The sequence below is a fragment of the Tachypleus tridentatus genome, chromosome 5, assembly GCF_004210375.1.
Source record: "Tachypleus tridentatus isolate NWPU-2018 chromosome 5, ASM421037v1, whole genome shotgun sequence".
Taxonomy (NCBI): Eukaryota; Metazoa; Arthropoda; class Merostomata; order Xiphosura; family Limulidae; genus Tachypleus; species Tachypleus tridentatus.
The window spans coordinates 17,413,724-17,433,294 of NC_134829.1; the positions used below are offsets into that span (position 1 = coordinate 17,413,724).

General features: G+C 33.8%; 1 protein-coding gene across 6 annotated transcripts in view; it reads left to right on the forward strand.

Annotated features, from left to right (window-relative positions):
- Nucleotides 1-8: 8 nt before the first annotated feature.
- The window catches only part of LOC143250626 (potassium voltage-gated channel protein Shal-like), a 174,303-nt gene continuing 154,740 nt past the window's right edge, over nt 9-19,571 (forward strand). For all 6 annotated transcript variants that reach the window (XM_076501477.1, XM_076501478.1, XM_076501481.1 and 3 more), the window contains exon 1: nt 9-2,068. In XM_076501477.1, the coding sequence (XP_076357592.1) occupies nt 954-2,068 (1,115 nt within the window). In that variant the 5' untranslated portion in view covers nt 9-953. The remainder of the gene's footprint in view (nt 2,069-19,571) is intronic.

A 19,571-nucleotide genomic window follows, 5' to 3' on the forward strand; every position in this document is an offset into this window, starting at 1 on the left:
CTGCGTGGTGATTCGTCTGTTTAATGCCGACCTTTGCTGACGTCATTGTCACTATGGTGACCGCCGGGACTCGATGAAGCCTGCGGTCACCCGCGATCCCCTTTTGCCTGGGAATGACATAACTTTGAGCGAAAAATTAAGAATATGTAAGATAGGGCTTACGAATGTTCAACTTCAGTAAAAGTACCTTCATGTTGGATTTTTCGGTTCTCGTATATCATAAGAATCGTTATATTAGAGAGTTGCTATAATGGCTGAGCCACACCGCGATGAGCAGTTCTTAGCTAAATATATTATTACATATGGAATTAGATGAAATGTAGCATTTGCTATAGTTGAAACGTCAGGGTTTGTTCGTAATGCTCTTCTCTAGCTTACACTGTGCGATAACCAAGCGTATGTAAATATACAACTCTTAAGTCGGTGCCAAGGTTAAGACCCAGTATATGATCTAGTTGGTATGAATACCCACGTGAGATTCAATGTTTGCACGCGCACCTTTCACGTTCATCGCCACGCACAGTGCACGCAACAACAAGAACGATCGCGAGGTTGATAGGGTGTCGCAGTCAGTGCGCATCCATAAGGCTCTCGACATCGTCGGCGCACGGTGGCTTCTCCTCGTAATGGCGCTGCTATACCTATTGAGAACCTTCACCGGGTATCCTAGCACAGTTTTAGTTTCGTTCACTAGGCTAACAGTGAAACAAAGATGTTAGGAAAGAACGAATGAAGCCAAGTAAATTATCTCCAATCAATTCACGTGAAACATCAGCTTTGTTGAAAAGAATGAATCAATGCACATGTCATAGTCGTAAAGGTGATTTAGTGTCATTACATTCGATTCCACGACATTTAAGCCTAACGATCCTCGTGCTTTTCTAAAGTTTGCAGATACCATCACCTCTACCTGGCAAAAAGATTTAGTTCCGCTACTCACAGAGGCGAGAAACATGGCCTCTGTCGCAGCTTGGCTGCCTTTCGCCCGAGCGGCTGCGATAGGCTGGGTTCCCATTGCTAACAACCCCCTGCCTGCACCGCCAATTACTAAACAAAAAGAAGGGAGACAGGATGAAAAATTTACCATTAACGTCAGCGGTTGCAAGTTCGAAACTTGGAGGAACACAGTGGAAAAATATTCCGATACATTGCTGGGATCAAATGAAAGAGAGTTTTTCTATGATGAGGAAAATCAGGAGTATTTTTTTGACAGAGATCCCCATCTATTTCGGCATGTCCTGAACTACTACCGTACGGGAAAGTTACATTTCCCGAAACATGAGTGTCTCATGGCTTTCGATGAGGAACTGGCTTTTTTTGGGATTATTCCAGATGTTATTGGCGACTGTTGTTACGAGGACTATAGGGACAAGAAACGGGAGAATGTTGAAAGAATAATGGACGACAAATTATCAGAGGTAAATGAACAAGTGGATACTTCTAACTATACGATCAGGGAGAAGATGTGGCGGGCCTTTGAGAACCCTCACACCAGCACGGCGGCTCTGGTGTTTTATTACGTGACGGGGTTTTTCATCGCGGTTTCAGTGATGGCCAACGTTGTGGAGACGGTTCCGTGTGGGTTCATACCCGAACAAGAAAATTCTCTCTCTTGTGGAGAGACGTACAAGATTGCGTTTTTCTGCCTGGACACTGCCTGCGTGCTGATGTTCACGGCTGAGTACCTGTTGCGTTTATATGCAGCACCCAGTAGGTGCCACTTCATGCGAAGTGTCATGTCAATCATCGATGTCGTGGCGATCCTTCCTTACTATATCAGTCTCGGTCTCACTGACAACGAGGACTTGTCCGGAGCTTTCGTTACCCTGAGAGTTTTCCGGGTCTTCCGGATTTTCAAGTTTTCCCGTCATTCGCAAGGACTTCGTATTTTGGGGTATACCTTACAGAGCTGCGCTTCAGAACTGGGGTTTCTAGTCTTCTCATTGGCTATGGCCATCATTATTTTCGCTACGGTTATGTTTTATGCTGAGAAAAACGTCGAAAAAACTAACTTCACTAGCATTCCATCAGCTTTCTGGTATACTATCGTTACCATGACGACTTTAGGGTGAGTACAGAAGTGCTGTTACTCTAATTTCGGTGCTTGTAGTGTTTATTTTTTCTTGTCATTTTCATCACTTTGTGAATTGATTTATTTTAGATGATACATTTCTCTTTATTTCTCACGACAGAATCAAAAACATGGATAAAAATATTTTCCGGAACAAGTGTAATTTTATATGAAATCTTACCTTGTTATTCATGACTAGGATGTCTATAAGACTATATCCCATTATTCAAACGCAATATTCTTTCGTAAACTAACGTTGTATGATATAACTCGTTATTCAAAATTCAAACCATTTCATAAATAAGCCTCTTATGGTGCAACTCACAAAACACACTTCTTATGATATGTCTCATTATTCAAAAACCATACCCAAATTTCTTAAGGTATAATTTGTTATTAACAAAAACACATCTCTTAGCAAACAATCTACTTATGATAAACACAATACAATTCTACATCAACAAAGACGTAAAATGATATTGATCTGGAGATATTTTAAAGGAACAGCAAGAAGAAAAATTGGGTGGATATAATTTACGAACCCTGCATATTTGAAATGCAACCTGTACTCGACTTTTAGTTTTATATACATTACACATTTACCTATTGCTGAATACTCAACTTTCTCATCATTTATTTCGCTCCATAGATAATTACACGAATAGGGCGCGACGGACAGAGATTTAATGGAGCTGTGATAATTCGTTTCACGGAGAATTACTGTCTACAATGACATCTCAAGGAATCCCACCTGTCCTGAATAAGGGCGTTTCTTTCGGACAGCGTTTATAATGAATGCCTTCGGTTTTAGGCTCGTATCATAATCGTGTAAGATGGTTCGTTCTCTCTTACGTAAATACCAAGTCAATTATTGTAATAGATTTGAGTTATGATATAAGACACGTTTACCCTTCATTTTGTCATTAGTAATGTACAGAGTTGAGTAAGCCAGAGAGGGAAAAAGATAGATTGCAATATATAAAGATAAAGAGACAAAACAGTCAAAGAGATAAGCAGACACATCGATGTTGAAATAAGTTAGCTGCTAACTAAGTGTTAAATGGATGAGAGCCATCGATCTTATAATAATAATATATTTTTCCAATAAATGCTGAAAGCTTTAGCTGATTCGTTGTGTGACCAGTGGACATTAACTGTCACACAGTTTTAGATTATATTCTGGCTAACTGATGTAAGAAAGAAACTTGATATCGGAATTATACTTTAATAAGAAACACATTATCAAGCAGAGTAATAAAAACTGATATGTGAGCATGCGAAGCTATCTTATGTTGCATCGAACGACATAGTAGCTAACAAATTTGTTCATTTCTATCTACTTTTTTAATAACGAATTACTTGTTATCCGGGCTACCTTTAGACCAATATTTACTTATTACTTTAGACCAATATTTACTTATTCGTATTATCATTCCATACCTTAAATGATTTTCTCATTAGATTCCTTTTATTTACCTAGCTGTTAAAAAATATAATTTACTGCGTATCCTGTTCTTCTACTTACTAACTGCCATTTCTTTTCTGATATGTTATTTTAGGAGCTAAGAATGGTACTTCTACCTCACTGTGTAACGTTCATTACTATATTAACTAAGTCTGATATTTCTAACTCATTGTGTAATGTTCCGTACTGTAGAAATTGAGACTGATATTTCTAACTAACTGTGTAAAGTTTACGTTTCTTACTCTTTAATTTAAGAGTGGCACTTTAAACCTATTTTGTAGGGTTTGTTACTGTAAATGTTAAGACTTTTACTTCTAACTCACTGTGTAGCAACTGTTATTGTATTGATACTTTCAACTCACTGTGTATTGATTAATATAATATAAGACTAGTACATTTAACTCACTGTGTAGCAATTGTTACTGTAGAAGTTGAGACAAGTACTCTAACTCATCGTGTAATGCTAAAGTCTGAAAGTTTATTTCTCTCTTTGTGTATAAGTTACGTTATTGGTTTAAAGTTTATTCGAATGTTTACTTTATCAGATTAAGAAGGCTTATAAGGTCATTTACATGTAGGTGTGAGAATGTAGAAAACAATACGTGTCGGGAAAAATAAGTTTCAAAGACATTTGTTAGTGTTTGTAATTGGCTGAAGCGTAAGGGTCTCGTGAAGGGTTAGGTTTAAAGAGATATCCAATACTATTCCTATTACTTGCTTGAGTCAGTGAGTGTAATCTGGGACTCTACCCTTTGGTTTGAATTTCGCGCAAGTCTACTCAAGGGCTATCTGCGCTAGCCGTCCCTAATTTAGCAGTGTAAGACTAGAGGGAAGGCAGCTACTCATCACCACCCACCGCCAACTCTTAGGCTACTCTTTTACCAACGAATAGTGGGATTGACCGTTACATTATTATAACACCCCCAAAGTTGAAGAGCTAGCATGTTTGATGTAACGGAAATTCGAACCCGTCACATACAGACTCTGAGTCGAACCCCCTAACCACATGGCCATGTCGGTCTACTACCCTTTAGTCTTACACAGCTGGTTGATTCTAAGAGAAACTAATTTATAGGAGTTGAATTGATTAGTACAAAACACAATGTTATCATTTTTCTATAAAGACAATTAAATCAGATAGCTTCAGATGGAAAGCTTAATAGTGTGAAAAATGTTTCTTATAATAACAATCTTCCTTGTGTTATAATTTCTTAAAGAAATGAAATAAAAAATGTTACGTTATCAATACGTTTATTTTAATATATAGTTATATATATTTTTACCAAAAACACATTTTTAAATTGGGTATGATAAAGACTATTGAATATAATCGTTTTTACTATCGTTAACTGTTGTAACTTTTCTGGTACGTCAATAACTCCCGTCTGTAGTTTAAAAAAAACATATCAAAATTACGGGTTTACTGATTCTTATTAAAATAATTTTTGGCGTCATACTAGATGATTTCCAGTCATGAAATTGTTGAGAGACGTGAGGCTGTTTAGTTGTTAAAACACCAGATGTTTTGGAAAATTCAAAATACGGCATTTTCTAAAAACTGTCATTTTTGTAATTCTTTTCACCAGTTCTTAATACAGTGAACGGCTCAGGGCTTTTGTTATATGTCACCATTAAGTCCTAATACTGTTAAAATGCTGTAATATTATTGGTATTTATGCATACATTAAGTGCAGTATATGGTGCTAATACGCGATTTCTTAGAAATTATAATGACATTTGGGTTTACTATTCTGATTACTATAATCTTTATGGCTTAAATTAAAAGTGATTATTATATACTTATTCAGTTGAAGTGGGATAACCTGTGATAAAAAGCTACAGGCACAAAACATTAGAAAAACTAACACACTCTGAAAATGTTTAGTCATGCACCATGAAGTGATAAACTAGAAACTCCAAACAAACTAACTTGACTTGAAAATGTTTAGTTATACACCATAATAGATAAACGGAAAAACCCCAAACCTTTAAATAGAATAGCTTGAAATGTTTAGTTATGCGTCATGAAAGAATGAACAGAGAAAGTTAAAAATTTTAAACAGGGTAATTTGAATGTTTAAGATTAACGTCACATCGAACTATCTTCTGTGTTCACCGCCCTGAATCAAACCCGAGATTTCATCCCTATAAGTCAGTAAACTTACCACTGTCTACCTGAAGGGCCCAGCATGGCCAAGTGGTTAAGGCACTCGACTCATAATCCGAGGGTCGCGGGCTCGAATCCTCGTCACACTAAACATGGTCGCATTTTCAGCCGTGGGAGAGTTATAATGTAATGGTCAATCTCACTATTCTTTAGTAAGAGAGTATCCCAAGAGATGGTTGTAGGTGGTGATGACTAGCTCCTTTCCCTCTAGTTTTACACTGCTAAAGTAGGGACGGCTAGCGTTGATAGCCCTCGAGTAGCTTTGCACGAAATTCAAAACAAATCAAACCCACCTGAGGATGCAGGTTAATTTCCCTCTGAATGAATGTTAGGTCTTTCATTATGAAGGAATAAACCAAAAATAATTTTATCTTCAAAGCTGTCATAGTATCTAAATAAATAGTGTTTAATATGTTTTTATTAATTTAAAGATCTTTTCTCGGTTGTTTTCTCTTAAAGTTAGGAAAATATTGATAATATATTGGGAAGTTAACTTAAATAGAGAAAGCTAGTTATAAAAATAATTACAATGCTATTGATATCAGAAAACCTGATAAAGACACACTGAAAACACTGTGCAGTTTCACCGACATCTTTTTAGAGTTTAAGTATTACCGATTGTTGGTTGTATTTTTCACGTATGTTAACAATAGTATGCTATTTTTAAAGCCGCGTTTAGACTTCATTAAAAATAGAGTTAAGGGAATTATTTATGTTAGTTAGAGGTATTTGCTTCCAACTGTTCTTGTCAATCATGGTTAATAATGGCAATCTAAGTTTACCTCATTGCTTGAAACTAGTGAACAAGGAATTCAAAAATATGAAAATAATGATATGTATATAATGGTTATCTTTGTCGTAAAATAATTCCTCAAAATGCATAGAAGCATTTAAGACAATTTCGTGAACGAATTCACCACGTTATTATAGTTGTGATAAAGGTAATACTTTGTTAGGCAATTTGTAATCACGTTGATTTAAAGGGCGTCTTCGTTATAAGTCTAAAACTTTATTCCACTCATCTCTACTGCCAATACATCTTTCCATATATGTTAATAAGTATTTTATACGTTGTTAACGACTTTAATAAATTCAAATATGAATTTTGATTTTTCTATAAAGTTCATCATTTTCCAGGCAGAAAATATAATTTTTTTCTTTAGATCATTTCTGTCACACATTTCAGTGCCATCGTAGTAAATAAACTTTTTGGTAATTATTAGAATATTATAACAAAGATCTGATTTGAAAGTTAGTTGATTAATATTTGCAATATCTCAAAACTTCATACCCTGAATGATAACTGTTTTTAATATTTTACATTTTTGAAGAAAGAATGTTTTATGACATTGCGGTCAATAGTTTAATTTATATTATAAATGGTTTTAAAGAAATCCTGTTTCATTTTATATTTAGTTGGCAGCGTTTTGTAGCACTCTAAAACAAAAACTGTTTGCCTACTTTACCCACAAAAAATACACTTCTTTATTTGTTGTACAATGGTCTATCTGCACAATGCCTTTTGCATAGATCAGCCCCAAATTTTAACATTTTAAACGCTCAAGCTTACCGCTGAGCTGTGCAGGGGGTGCCAAGAATATAATAAATGGAATATTTGTTGGATGCATAAACGTTTATAGGTTTGTACTAAATTACCTCAGAGAGTGTTTAACGACAGTAGTTCTATTGGAGTGTAATCTTGTACTTAAGTATGCTAACGAATATTATGTCTTAATTTTAGTTGAACGATCAGCTCCGCCCATAGATTCCAGAAACAAGGAAAGGCGGGATCCGGTTAAACTATTGAAAAGGTTCATAAAAAGTAATTTATTATAATTGTTTTTAATGAACAACTACCAGAATAATTTTACGATAATCAAAATTTAGTAATTATTTTATGTTCCGCTTAGAAGAGTGGTATAGTTGTAAGTTAATATATGCTCTTACTACAACAAATGACTGAGGATGATAAAAGCTGAGTATAAGATCAAAAATGTATCAGAATGTTCAACGACCCTGCTGCTACAAGCTGAAAGAATACTGGTCTTTCTTGCTTAATACCCACAAGGTGTTGATATAACTGTTTGATATTTTGTTGTCGAGCAAGATATTTACAATATATTCAAATACTATACCGTTATATCATTATGATTTACTTTCTGATGGTCACATGTTTTTTACTTTGTTTTTTGATTATTTCGTTATGTTCAAGATGTACAAACCTTGAACATTTCTTGTCCTTTACATCCAATTGTTTTGCATGTGTGACTGTTGGATTTAAATTAAATATTGTTAATTTAGTTTATGCAAAATCATTTAATCTGTATTGCTTCACAGATTTATTAATTTTGTGCGTCTGAAACAATTAAACCAAAATAGTTTTCAATATTACAAAGCTTTAAAAACTAGAAAATGAAAATAAAAAAAACTTAACGATAAACTAAAACATTTTCTTCAACCAATAAAATTCTTAAATACAATGAAATGTTCCTTATATATAAATTTTAATTCTTAAATACAATGAAATGTTCCTTATATACAAATTTTAATTCTTAAATACAATGAAATGTTCCTTATATACAAATTTTAATTTTTAAATACAATGAAATGTTCCTTATATATACATTTTAATTCTTAAATACAATGAAATGTTCCTTATATATACATTTTGTAACTTTTCACATCTGTTCCTGCATTCTTTTGTATATTTTGCGAACTAGAAAAGATAAAATTTTCTTGTAATGCTGGTTCTTCATTTCACAAAAGTTTTCGGAAATTATTGTTTCGTTTAGTTGTGCAGTCTTTAGTGTATTACTTGAGAGCAGATCTAGAAAAAATCAAATTTTCTTTTTTGATATGTCAGTCCTTGTTTTCACAAAAGGTTTTGGAAGTCATTGTTTTCTTTGTTTGTTAATTTTTACATAAAACTCCTCAAGCTAAGTGTGTTAGCTATTCCTAATCTTGGATTGATTACCAGAGGAAATAAGTTAGACGACCCTATCCACACTGCCAACTCTTGGGTTACTTTGATCGAATAGCGAGATTTAACTGTTACTCTTATAGCGCACCCACAATATCAAAGTGTGGCATTATCAGACTTGGTCATCATTTGCCAATTAGTTTTCTTAGCATATTCATAAAAATGGAACCTCTTTAACCCATTTTTCTTCAGCATATTTTGATTCTGGTGAAAAGGTCTATTGGTGTTTCTTTTCCAATGCTGCTTGTTCGCTTTGTTTCTTGCTTTATAAACACGCTAGCGTAAACGCATTGTTAGAATCCAAATATTTCAATTTTTCTCACCACCAGTTTCGTTTCTTGTTTTTTCCTTTTTAGTATTTTCCTCATAATTCATTTTGTCACGAATAAAGATAATCTTGTGTGAATATTTCTTTTTGCATATCCAGTTGGACTGGTGCTTCTTCGCAAAGCATTAGAAACGATCTATTCTCAGTTGACTACTAAGTTGTTGTTGTAAAAACCCTCACAGCTTTAGCTCGTAAAAACAGGCGCTTGTAATTTTTTATCACTATCATAATAGCCTTCATTTTTAATCTCATTTTAACCTGAGATTCTATCACTGGAATTTTCATTACCATATTAAACGCTCTTCATTGCTTTAACTTCTAATTGCTGTATAGTTGGTAATGCCTTAATCTACCATAGATTTGGCTGTAGAACTCATTTAACTCACTGAAAATTTATTAATGAATAAATTCTGAAATTTGGTTAAGGGAGCAGAATATGCTAATACAATAATATGTTGGCAAAGTGATTTATTTTTGGTTTGTTTTGTTTGTTTTTGAATTGCGCGCAAAGCTACGCGAGGGCTATTTGCGCTAGTCGTCCATAATTTTGCCATGTAAGACTAGAAGAAAGGCAGCTAGTCATCATTACCCACCTAAAGCTCTTGGGCTACTCTTTTGCAAACGAATAGTGGGATTGATCATTACGTTATAACGTACCCATGATGTGAAGGAGACTCGAACCCACGGTACTCAGATTACGAGTGGAGTGCCTTAACCACCTGGTTATGCCGGGGGAATTTATTTTTGGAGGAACGTACAGCATATTTCGACAGCACATTGCTCTGTCTTTTCCTTTTTTTAGGTATGAAGAAAAGAGATCACTGTTCTGTAAAAACACGTAGGATTTAAAAAAACAATTCAGTTTATTTTGTTTCTAATTTGTTTTTGCCAATGTATTAGAAGAGATTCATCAGAATGTGGAAACTGGAATGAATTTCCTACTAAAAGTACAAGTTTTTATGGATTTAAAATATGGTTTTCTTTTATGGTTGGCTGTTAAGAAAAAACTTAAACAATAAGCTATCTGTGCTTAGCCTATCGAGGGTATAGAAATCCAATTTTTACCGTTATAAGCCCTTGAATAATCATTGAGTCATAAGAGGCTATAAATACAAATTAGCACGTACAAGTCATAGTATTGAGTCATCTTGCCCGTTTCACTATATTAAAAGTGACGAAACCATTCGGTTAAAATAACCCGTTCTCTATGTAAAATACGTAGGAGTCTACATGGATTCCAGCATTAAGTAATGGGATTAATTGTAATATTGATCTTGTTTTAATTTAAATGTTGTATGACTCATATGTTATTAAACATGAATAGCTTTAAAATCTGTTTAAAAAGTGGTTGATGATAGAATGATATTTCAATTGAAAAGGAACATTTTTAGTAACCTGTCGAAAAACATTACAATAGAAAATAGTCTGAAATGTCTTATTTTTCTTACAATCTTTTGGTGAGATGTATTATGATTAGTAAATTAGACAATCCAACTGTATCGTTTAAAAAAAAAAAGACTTGTTTTGGAGAATGAACGTATTATATAGTAATCAAGACATCAATAAACTACAAAATTCGTAAAACATAGTCAAACTAAAGGTATGTGTTATGTTATCGAAGTCAAGCGAGAGGTTGCTTAATATGACTAAATATGTGTACTATATTATCAAAGTCAAGCGAGAGGCTGGTCAGATAAACACTTTGTAGAAGCAAAGAGAGGGGTGGTTAACTAATACTTTGAATTATGTAGTCGAATTTAAGCGAGAGGGTGCTTAGCTAGGACTAAATGTGTGTGTGTTATGTGATCAAAGTGAAGCGAAATGGTGCTTAATATGATTAAATATGTGTGCTATGCAGTCAAAGTGAAGCGAGAGGTTGGTTAGCTAAAACTTTGTCATGTAGTCGAAGTTAAGCGAGAGGGTGCTTAGCTAAGACTAAATGTGTGAGTGTTATGTTTTCAAAGTGAAGCGAAAGGATGCTCATCTATGACTAAATATGTGCAGGAACGGTTCCCAAAATACTTTCAGTACCGAAGTTATACACAAGAAACATTCTTTTAAAGTTTCACTTTAACCTCCTATATATTTTCTCAAAACAGATTTGTAAACCTAAATATTAAGAAACGAATTATGTAGTTAAAAACATCCTTGTTTTTTGTTAACTGATTAAATAAAACACGTTATATTTGTTACCATTTCAACTGTTAATAATAAAATTCTAAAGTTTAGCTACAATGATATGCGTAGTGTACTGCTTTCAGCACTTTCTCAAAACAACATTCAAGTTTGTTGATGTTTTAGTTATTTTTCTCTGTATATAATTAATAGCTCAACAGGTTATTTTAATGATAAAAATAGTGTGTTTATTACTAATACGTCCTTACAATTTACTTTAATATTTTTATGCAAATAAATAACCCTTAAAACATTGCCATTTACAAGGGTGAAATTGTTTTTTAATCAAGAACAAAGCTACACAATGGGCTATCTGTGCTTTGCCCACCCTTGGTATTGAAACCCAGTTTCTAGTGTTATAAATCCGCAAACATACAGCTGTGTCAATGGGAGGCGTATGAAACTGAAGATTTGTTTTAAGAGGTTTTTCTTGCTGAGGAAAGCAAGAAGGAAAAATAGTGTCGTAGTATTCATAAAATGATTAATTTGAATCTGTTATTACTGTTTTTTATAAGTATACTTTTAAGACAATGTTATTAATGCACTAAAAATATTTTAATATTGGTAGAATTTATATTGTAACATTTTCATCATTTATAAGTGATTTAGCCGATTTATATTAATCTATTATAGTACTGAGTAAACTCTAATTTCCAGCTAAAAAAACCTTGTTAGGTTATAAGCACTGAATGTTAAAGATCATTAGCATCTTCTAGTGTTTGTTTTTAAATCTATTTAACTTACTGTCTTTTTCCTATTGCTAAAAGTTTGAACTTGTAAAGAAGGATAAATATAAATTTTGAAAGAAATATATTTTTCTAATGTGAAATGATGAAGTACTGTTCTAACAAAAATCATAACACTATGTAACACAAATTTTGTTTCTGGATAGTATATGTTATTTCTTAATTGCTTATGTTGTAAAAGTACAGAAAATGGCCATTATTCCCTTCAAACTTTGCTTTTGTCACCTGGATAATGAAATTTAGAAATTAACCTATTTTCTATGTAAAAATGGGAAAATTTGCACATTTTCATTTGCATAAGGTCTGAATAAAATAACATATGGATCAAGATTTACAGGTATTTATTCTAAAGTTATACAAAAATGAACGAACATGTTTAGAAGTGAGTTGTTTTTCGAGATTTGCGACTGTAATGTAAATCACTTTCATGTATCAGTCCCAAAATATAGTCTCCTATCATGTTTTTGTTATACGCTCCCAGGTCACAAAAGCAAAGTTTGAAGAGAAAAATAGGTCTTTTTCATTTACTTTAGGCATAAGCAATTTGGAAATAACAATTTCTGCCAAGGAATAAGAAAAAGTAAAAAATTGTTACATAGTGTAATAACTTAGTGTAATACGGTGAAATACCGTACTAAGAATATTGTAAAACTAACCTCCAACGAGGTAATTTTGGAGACAATTTGTATCATAATCAGTAATAACAAAGACAGGTAAACTGAGAACACTATCTATATGTGCTCTTTCTAGTGGAAATATTCTGATTTTACAACTAATAAAGTAATTCCAAGTAACATGGAGGTTCTCAAGTGTATTTTCATTGGATGTAAGAACAAGTTTGTATATGAGCTAATTTAGTATTTCTTTTTACATAACTTTTTTCATGTATCTGACATTGCATTTGATGGAGATTAGCACGAAACATTGCATTTTAGAAGTTTAGGGATGTTCGGCTTAAAGCAATAAAAAAAGAAAACAACTAAAACACATATAGCCAACAGCAAAAGTAACAATATATCTTGAATAGAAAATATTGAGATCTGTACTCAAGCTCTTACCAAACATTTCATCAACATATATATGTTTATACATACAAGGTGTTATTTTAACTCAAAATAGTGACTGAGGAAGTAGAACCAACATAGCGGTGGGGATACACCGTCTATCAGGCTTAACCTCCAATTTGCTAATCTCACATAAGAAATTTAGAAATTAGGAGTTAGAAACGTGGGTGCTCAAGCCCATAACGTTCTACGTCTATACCACCATTCACTGCCTGCAGACAGTTGTGGGAAGGTGATTGCTCTCCCAAGTAAAAATAATAATTGAATTAGAAATAAAAAATTAAAGATGTAAAAATAAAGGAAAAAGAAATTTGTACTACCATTTGGGGGTAAGTAAGATGAAAGCTTACTTCTTGATGTTAGCATTCCAGCCCCCAATATAGTAGAAAGGCACTAATTGATAGCACAGCAAACAATCTATACCAGCATGGAGCATCTCATCCAGCTGTCGAAACTAGTATAGCTCCCAACAACCACCCATTCGTCACGTCTATTGTGACTATCATGCTCTAAACAAGTCTTTATATGCGGCAAGATGTACATCTGCATGAACCTGGGAGATACATTAGTTTGGACAACTAAATGGGGCACTTCATGGTGGTACAGTTAGTTTGCTGTACTAACTTTCTACCATATTGGGACTGGAATGCTAAAATCAAGGGGAAAGTTTTATCTTACTTACACCCAAATGGTAGTACCTTAAATCTTTATTTTTTTTTAATTTCAATTATTTTTTTACTTGGGAGAGCAGTCACCTTCCCACAACTGTTTTCAGGCAGTGAATGGTGACATAGATGTGGGACTTGTGGGCTTGAGCATCCACATCTCGCACTTATAATTTCTGTTTCTAATTTTATATCTATTGCTATTCTTTATTTTTCATGTGAGACTGAGCTTGTACCCTGGGATCTTTTCAGCTGATGCAGTGTTTTTGTTATATATGTCCCCCACTGGTACAGCAGTAAGTATACGGATTTACAACGCTAAAATTAGGGGTTCGATTCCCCTCGGCGGACTCAGCAGATAGACCGATGTGGCTTTGCTATACGAAAACACATACACTTGTTAGTTATATCATATTAATACTGAACAATCAAGTAAAATAAAACAAAATCAAAAGGAATTTGGTTTGGAATTAAGCACAATGAAACTCAAGAGACTATTTGTGCTCTGCACACCACACGTATTGAAACCCGGTTTATGGCGGTGTGGGTCAGACATACCGCAGACACATCACTGTGCTACTGAAGGGGGCAACTAAAAAGGAAGGGGTGCGTTAAAAACAGCAAATCCAACCTTCTGATTAATGATAATTTGTGATAAACAAATTCAAAAACGCTGTACCAATTGAAAGGATCCCTAGAGTACTACCTCTAATGTTGGATACAAAATGTACCCTCTGTTTTGGAGGTGACTGCGGAAGTGGGATCCACATTGTGGTGGAAATACATCGTCTATGAGTCTTAACCCAATTAGTTAAAGGTACTAATTAGTACCTTACAACCATAATGTTGGCTGACATAATGCCAACTTGATGATGCACATACCTGATTAATATTAATATTTTCTTCTTTTTTCTTTGTTATTTTTAATTTTGTCTTTTTTTTTTTTTTTACTTTGGAGAGCATTCACCTACTCACAGTTGTCTGCAGGCAGTGAAAGCTGTTATAGATGTGGGACGTTCTGGGTTTGAGAACCCACATCTCGCTTTCCTAATTTCTATTTCTATTCCTTTGACTATTTTATTATTAAATTATTGTTCATGTGATCTGGCGAACGGAGGTTTAAAACTGATAAATGGTATATCTCTACCATAATGTGGATTCTACCTCCGCAGTTACCTCCAAAACATAGGGTACATTTTATATAATAAATTTTAGGTTGTACCTTTCAATTGGTGCAGCGTTTTTTATTTTAGTTTGTAATTGGTTTTGTTTATAACAAATTATATATATATTCATATATTTCTTAAGTAGAATGAAAGCTTCAAAGCTAGAAGAGAGTCTCCTAGCCTTCATGAAATTAAAAAAAATGTATATACTAAAGCAGCGAAGTAGTCAGTTTCAAACTCTCAGCTGCTTCATTAGGTGCCCCAGTTTGGATACTGGCAAGTCTACGGACTCACAACACTAAAATTCGAAGTTCGGTTGCCCGCGGAGGACACAACAAATAGCACAAAGTTGCTTTGCTCGAAAAAGCAAATGAAGAATAAGTTTCATCGTGTAAGATGTTGTTGGATAGAAAATGTGGTGACAAAACGGTTTTATCAAATTATTCATGTAAGATGATGTTCGATAAGAAACAGTAAGAAAACTGCTTCATCAAATTAAACATATAATATGTTATTTGATAGGAAATGTGGTGCCTATTTGTGCTTAGTGCTAAACATAAAGCTGCATAGTGGGGTCTCTGTGCTCATGTGTTTGTATCTTTATAAATTCGTAGACTTGTCGCTGTACCATATGCTTTTACTAGATCTACAGAGGGTTGAGTAAGTTGTAATAAAACGACCTTGAACGTATAAATCAGTGTGACACTTGACAAACAGAGTCGATTTAAAGCTGCGGTAGAAGACTATATATTATAATTTATATTGTAACATTCTTTGGTATTCGTAAGTAGTGAGGTGTCACAGAAGATTTGTCGCCTTTGGAAATGGTATGCGACATCTCTTTGCGACGCAAGATATTCACACACTTAGTTGGTAAAGATGTGTTGAGATCGGGCATGTAAATATTTCAGGACAGAGTTGTCTTTTGTGTTTAATGACATTGGAAAACAAAGAACGTGGATCATTCTGGGATCACCAGAACATCCAGAAAGACATTTGCAACAAGTCGTACCCCAAATGTGGAAAACAAACTGCTGCGTCTTGTAATAGGTGAAATTCACGAACATAAAGGACAGTGACAAAAATCCGTTCACGTCCCCAATGCAACAGTACTCAACGTAATCAAGAGGATCTTTGTCTTGAAAAGCGACACAAAACACCAATACACAAGCTTCTTCCACCACATATCCATTCAACTGTCGAATACCTTCGAGCAAGTGGAGAATTAAATAACTATTCACGATATTCCATTCGAAGACATACCGGGAAAAATTTCGCCGAACGCAGTGTGTAGTGTCAGTTTGAACGGATGATGGAAAACCATATTTTTCGTACACTAAATAACGTATGAATAACAAACAGGAAGTGTGATATATTTGAGAAGATATATGGTCGGGAGGTAGAACAAGATCGGACGTAAAAACATTGACTGTAGCCACCTTGGTGAAACTCCTAAATCATTGTATTATAACGTGCTCAACTTTGTGTTACATATTGCATCTAAAATGAAAACCCTGAATGACCGTTATATTAGAAAAGGTGATCAAAATACTTTTCTCACAATACATAAGTCTTAGATATATCTCTTCTGGGATCTTTATTGTAGCTAGTGTAAACTCTAGCTTTACATAGAGTAATTTGAAATGTTCTAACAGGTCTTGAAACTTAAAGCTGTGAGTTAGTTTTTAATCTGACCTTCCAAACCAGAGTATGGATATCGTATAAACTACCTTAAATCAACTTGACAGATTAGTCGAAGTTTATTTGTTTGTTTGTAATTAAGCATAAAGCTACAAAAGGGCAATTTTTGTTCTTCTCACTACGGGTAGCGAAACCCGAATTCTAGCGTTGTAAGTCCTCAGACATACCGTTATGCCAGTGAGGACAATTGATTAGTTTAAATTAATTCAGTATGACGCTGAAGATATTCACACTCACGATGACCAAACTTCACGCTGTTTAAAAATCGTACAAAAGAATATATTCAGTAGAACAACGTGAATTTGTGATGTAACATTAATCTATGCTGATGAATATAAGTTTTTTAATGCTGTATTTTATTGTGGTATTACGAATAGTTTTTAATTTTGTATTTATGCTATTGCTACTCAAGCCTAATTAACTATGTATAATAATTCTTTATTGACTTTTCTTCAGGTTATAAAGGTTCTAGTCATGTGGTCTTTTTGTTCATTATTAGTGATTGAAATTTTTATTTATTGAATGTACAAAGTTACTTGAGCTATTCAACTTTGGGGCTACTTCTTATCAAGAAAAAATGGGTTTGACAGCTAAAATATAACATCCCACCGCTGAAAAGGCAAGCACCTTCTGTGATGGGGCAATGAATAAAAATTAACCAACTTTCTTCGTTTTGACGTATTGGATAATAATAGTATTAAGGAAAGTAATTTTAAGCTTTTCGTCACTGAAATATTTAGACATTATCAGATGATTTTTGCATTTCTTAATGTGTACCACCACTTTATATTCACCAATAATATTTTAATTATTTTGCTCATAATATAAGTTAATGTCTTACACGTTCCCTAATACTACGAGGGTTCCGGTGAAGAAAGAAAAGAAAAACAAAACAAAAATAATTTACTCTTTGCTAAAATCGACACAAACAACAAAACAATACAATGTCATATTGCATGAGGATAAAACAAAACAAAAATAATTTACTCTTCGCTAAAATCGACACAAACAACAAAACAATACAATGTCATATTGCATGAGGGTAAAACAAAACAAAAATAATTTACTCTTCGCTAAAATCGACACAAACAACAAAACAATACAATGTCATATTGCATGAGGGTAAAACAAAACAAAAATAATTTACTCTTCGCTAAAATCGACACAAACAACAAAACAATACAATGTCATAAATTTTAGGGTAATTAAAATCTTTATAATTCCTCAAACACATATTTCTATAAGTGTAAATACAAAATAGACAATCAAGAGGAAGGTCGCTGTTGTCGCGTGTAGATTGTAGCAATCATCAGTCACACGGATTTCGTGAGTTGCGTTTCGAGACGCTATTTTATAAAAGTTGTATTTAGACTATATCCTCACGTGCGTGTATTTAATCATGAAGTTTAAGTACTTAAGCTACTAACAGCTTTTATAAGGACTGCTACTAGTAACAAAATTGTCCAATATTTTGGCTTCGTTCAATGGAAGTGGTTTTCTTTTTTTCTTGCAGTTTTACAACTTGTAGACATAGCTTGCTACATTAATTTTAGGGTTTCTTGAAGCCTTAATTTAATTACTTTCCACAAACAGCTTCCAAACTGGGCTGCTAAACTCCTTTGGCTATTAACGGGTACAACTTATCAAAAACTACCAAACTACCTGGATATGGAATGACTGACACCCTCAGAAGCTTATGATTAGTTCGAAATAAACTGTAATGTTCAATCAGGAGTAACATAAAAATTACACCTCAAAACATAGAAAACTCTTACAGTTTGTCTATCAATTAAAAATATTGGTAATTATCACATTTTAAATTGTGTGACTATTTTCTAAGACAAAATTCTCTTTCGAACTTAGAAGTGATGATGCAGTCCTCTTGAATATATAACTGTCGTGTTATGGAACATGTTAAAGTATACGAAAGAATTACACATGGAAAACAGAACCTTAAGAACTCATTTTTAGCGTTCCAAGCTGAACTCTTTCAAAAGATTCTATGTAAAAAAAATCATTTCGAGATCCAAATATAAACCTAACGCGAGGTTGTGACACAATTATCTTTAGAGTGAAATGATACTTTAGTCCGTTCGTCTGAAATATAAGGAAGTAGGTTTTTGTTGAAATAACCAGGAATAAATAGTATCTTATCTCTAGGTCTTACTGGCTTAATATACCACTGAAAACGAACTTTATTCTGAGACAAATAAAATTAAAAATGTCAAGAAAATCTTAAAGAAACAGACTGCTATGTTTAAATTTAGATCCCACTGCCTTCAAGACGCTCTGAAAGTATCTAACCTATCTGTCGTTGAGCGATGTAGAAATGTACGCATAAACACTTTTTCTGGTTATTCGTGAACTCTGTGAACTTAAAAATTCAAAGACAAGTCTGTAGTTTAAATATGTTAAGCATAAATAACGTGTTACATAAGTGTATTGAGTTTTACTTTAGGATTGGAAGTTAATTTTTGCTATGCTTTTGTTGCTCACGCTTTACCTATATTAAGATGATTTCAGTAAGTGAGATTTCATAACATAAGTCGCAAGGAAAAATCAATCCATGACGAGGTGTCTTATCGAACTATTTATGTAGGAAGTCTTCCGCCTCGTAAGGCCAATGGTATGTAGTGCAGGGAATGTATAAACAACTACATTATGTTTGTTTGTTTGTTTGTTTTGGAATTTCGCACAAAGCTACTCGAGGGCTATCTGTGCTAGCCGTCCCTAATTTAGCAGTGTAAGACTAGAGGGAAGGTAGCTAGTCATCACCACCCACCGCCAACTCTTGGGCTAATCTTTTACCAACGAAAAGTGGGATTGACCGTCACATTATAACGCCCCCACGGCTGGGAGGGCGAGCATGTTTAGCGCGACGCGGGCGTACTACATTATATACTAGGATCATTTATTTATACTGAGAGAAAAAAGAGAAAAAGAAAAGAAAGCAACTTCGATCATCAGTTGTTACGATGTGAGTTTTAATCTAATTATAAGTGCATTTAATCTTCGATTTTTCATCATAGTTTCACCACAAACA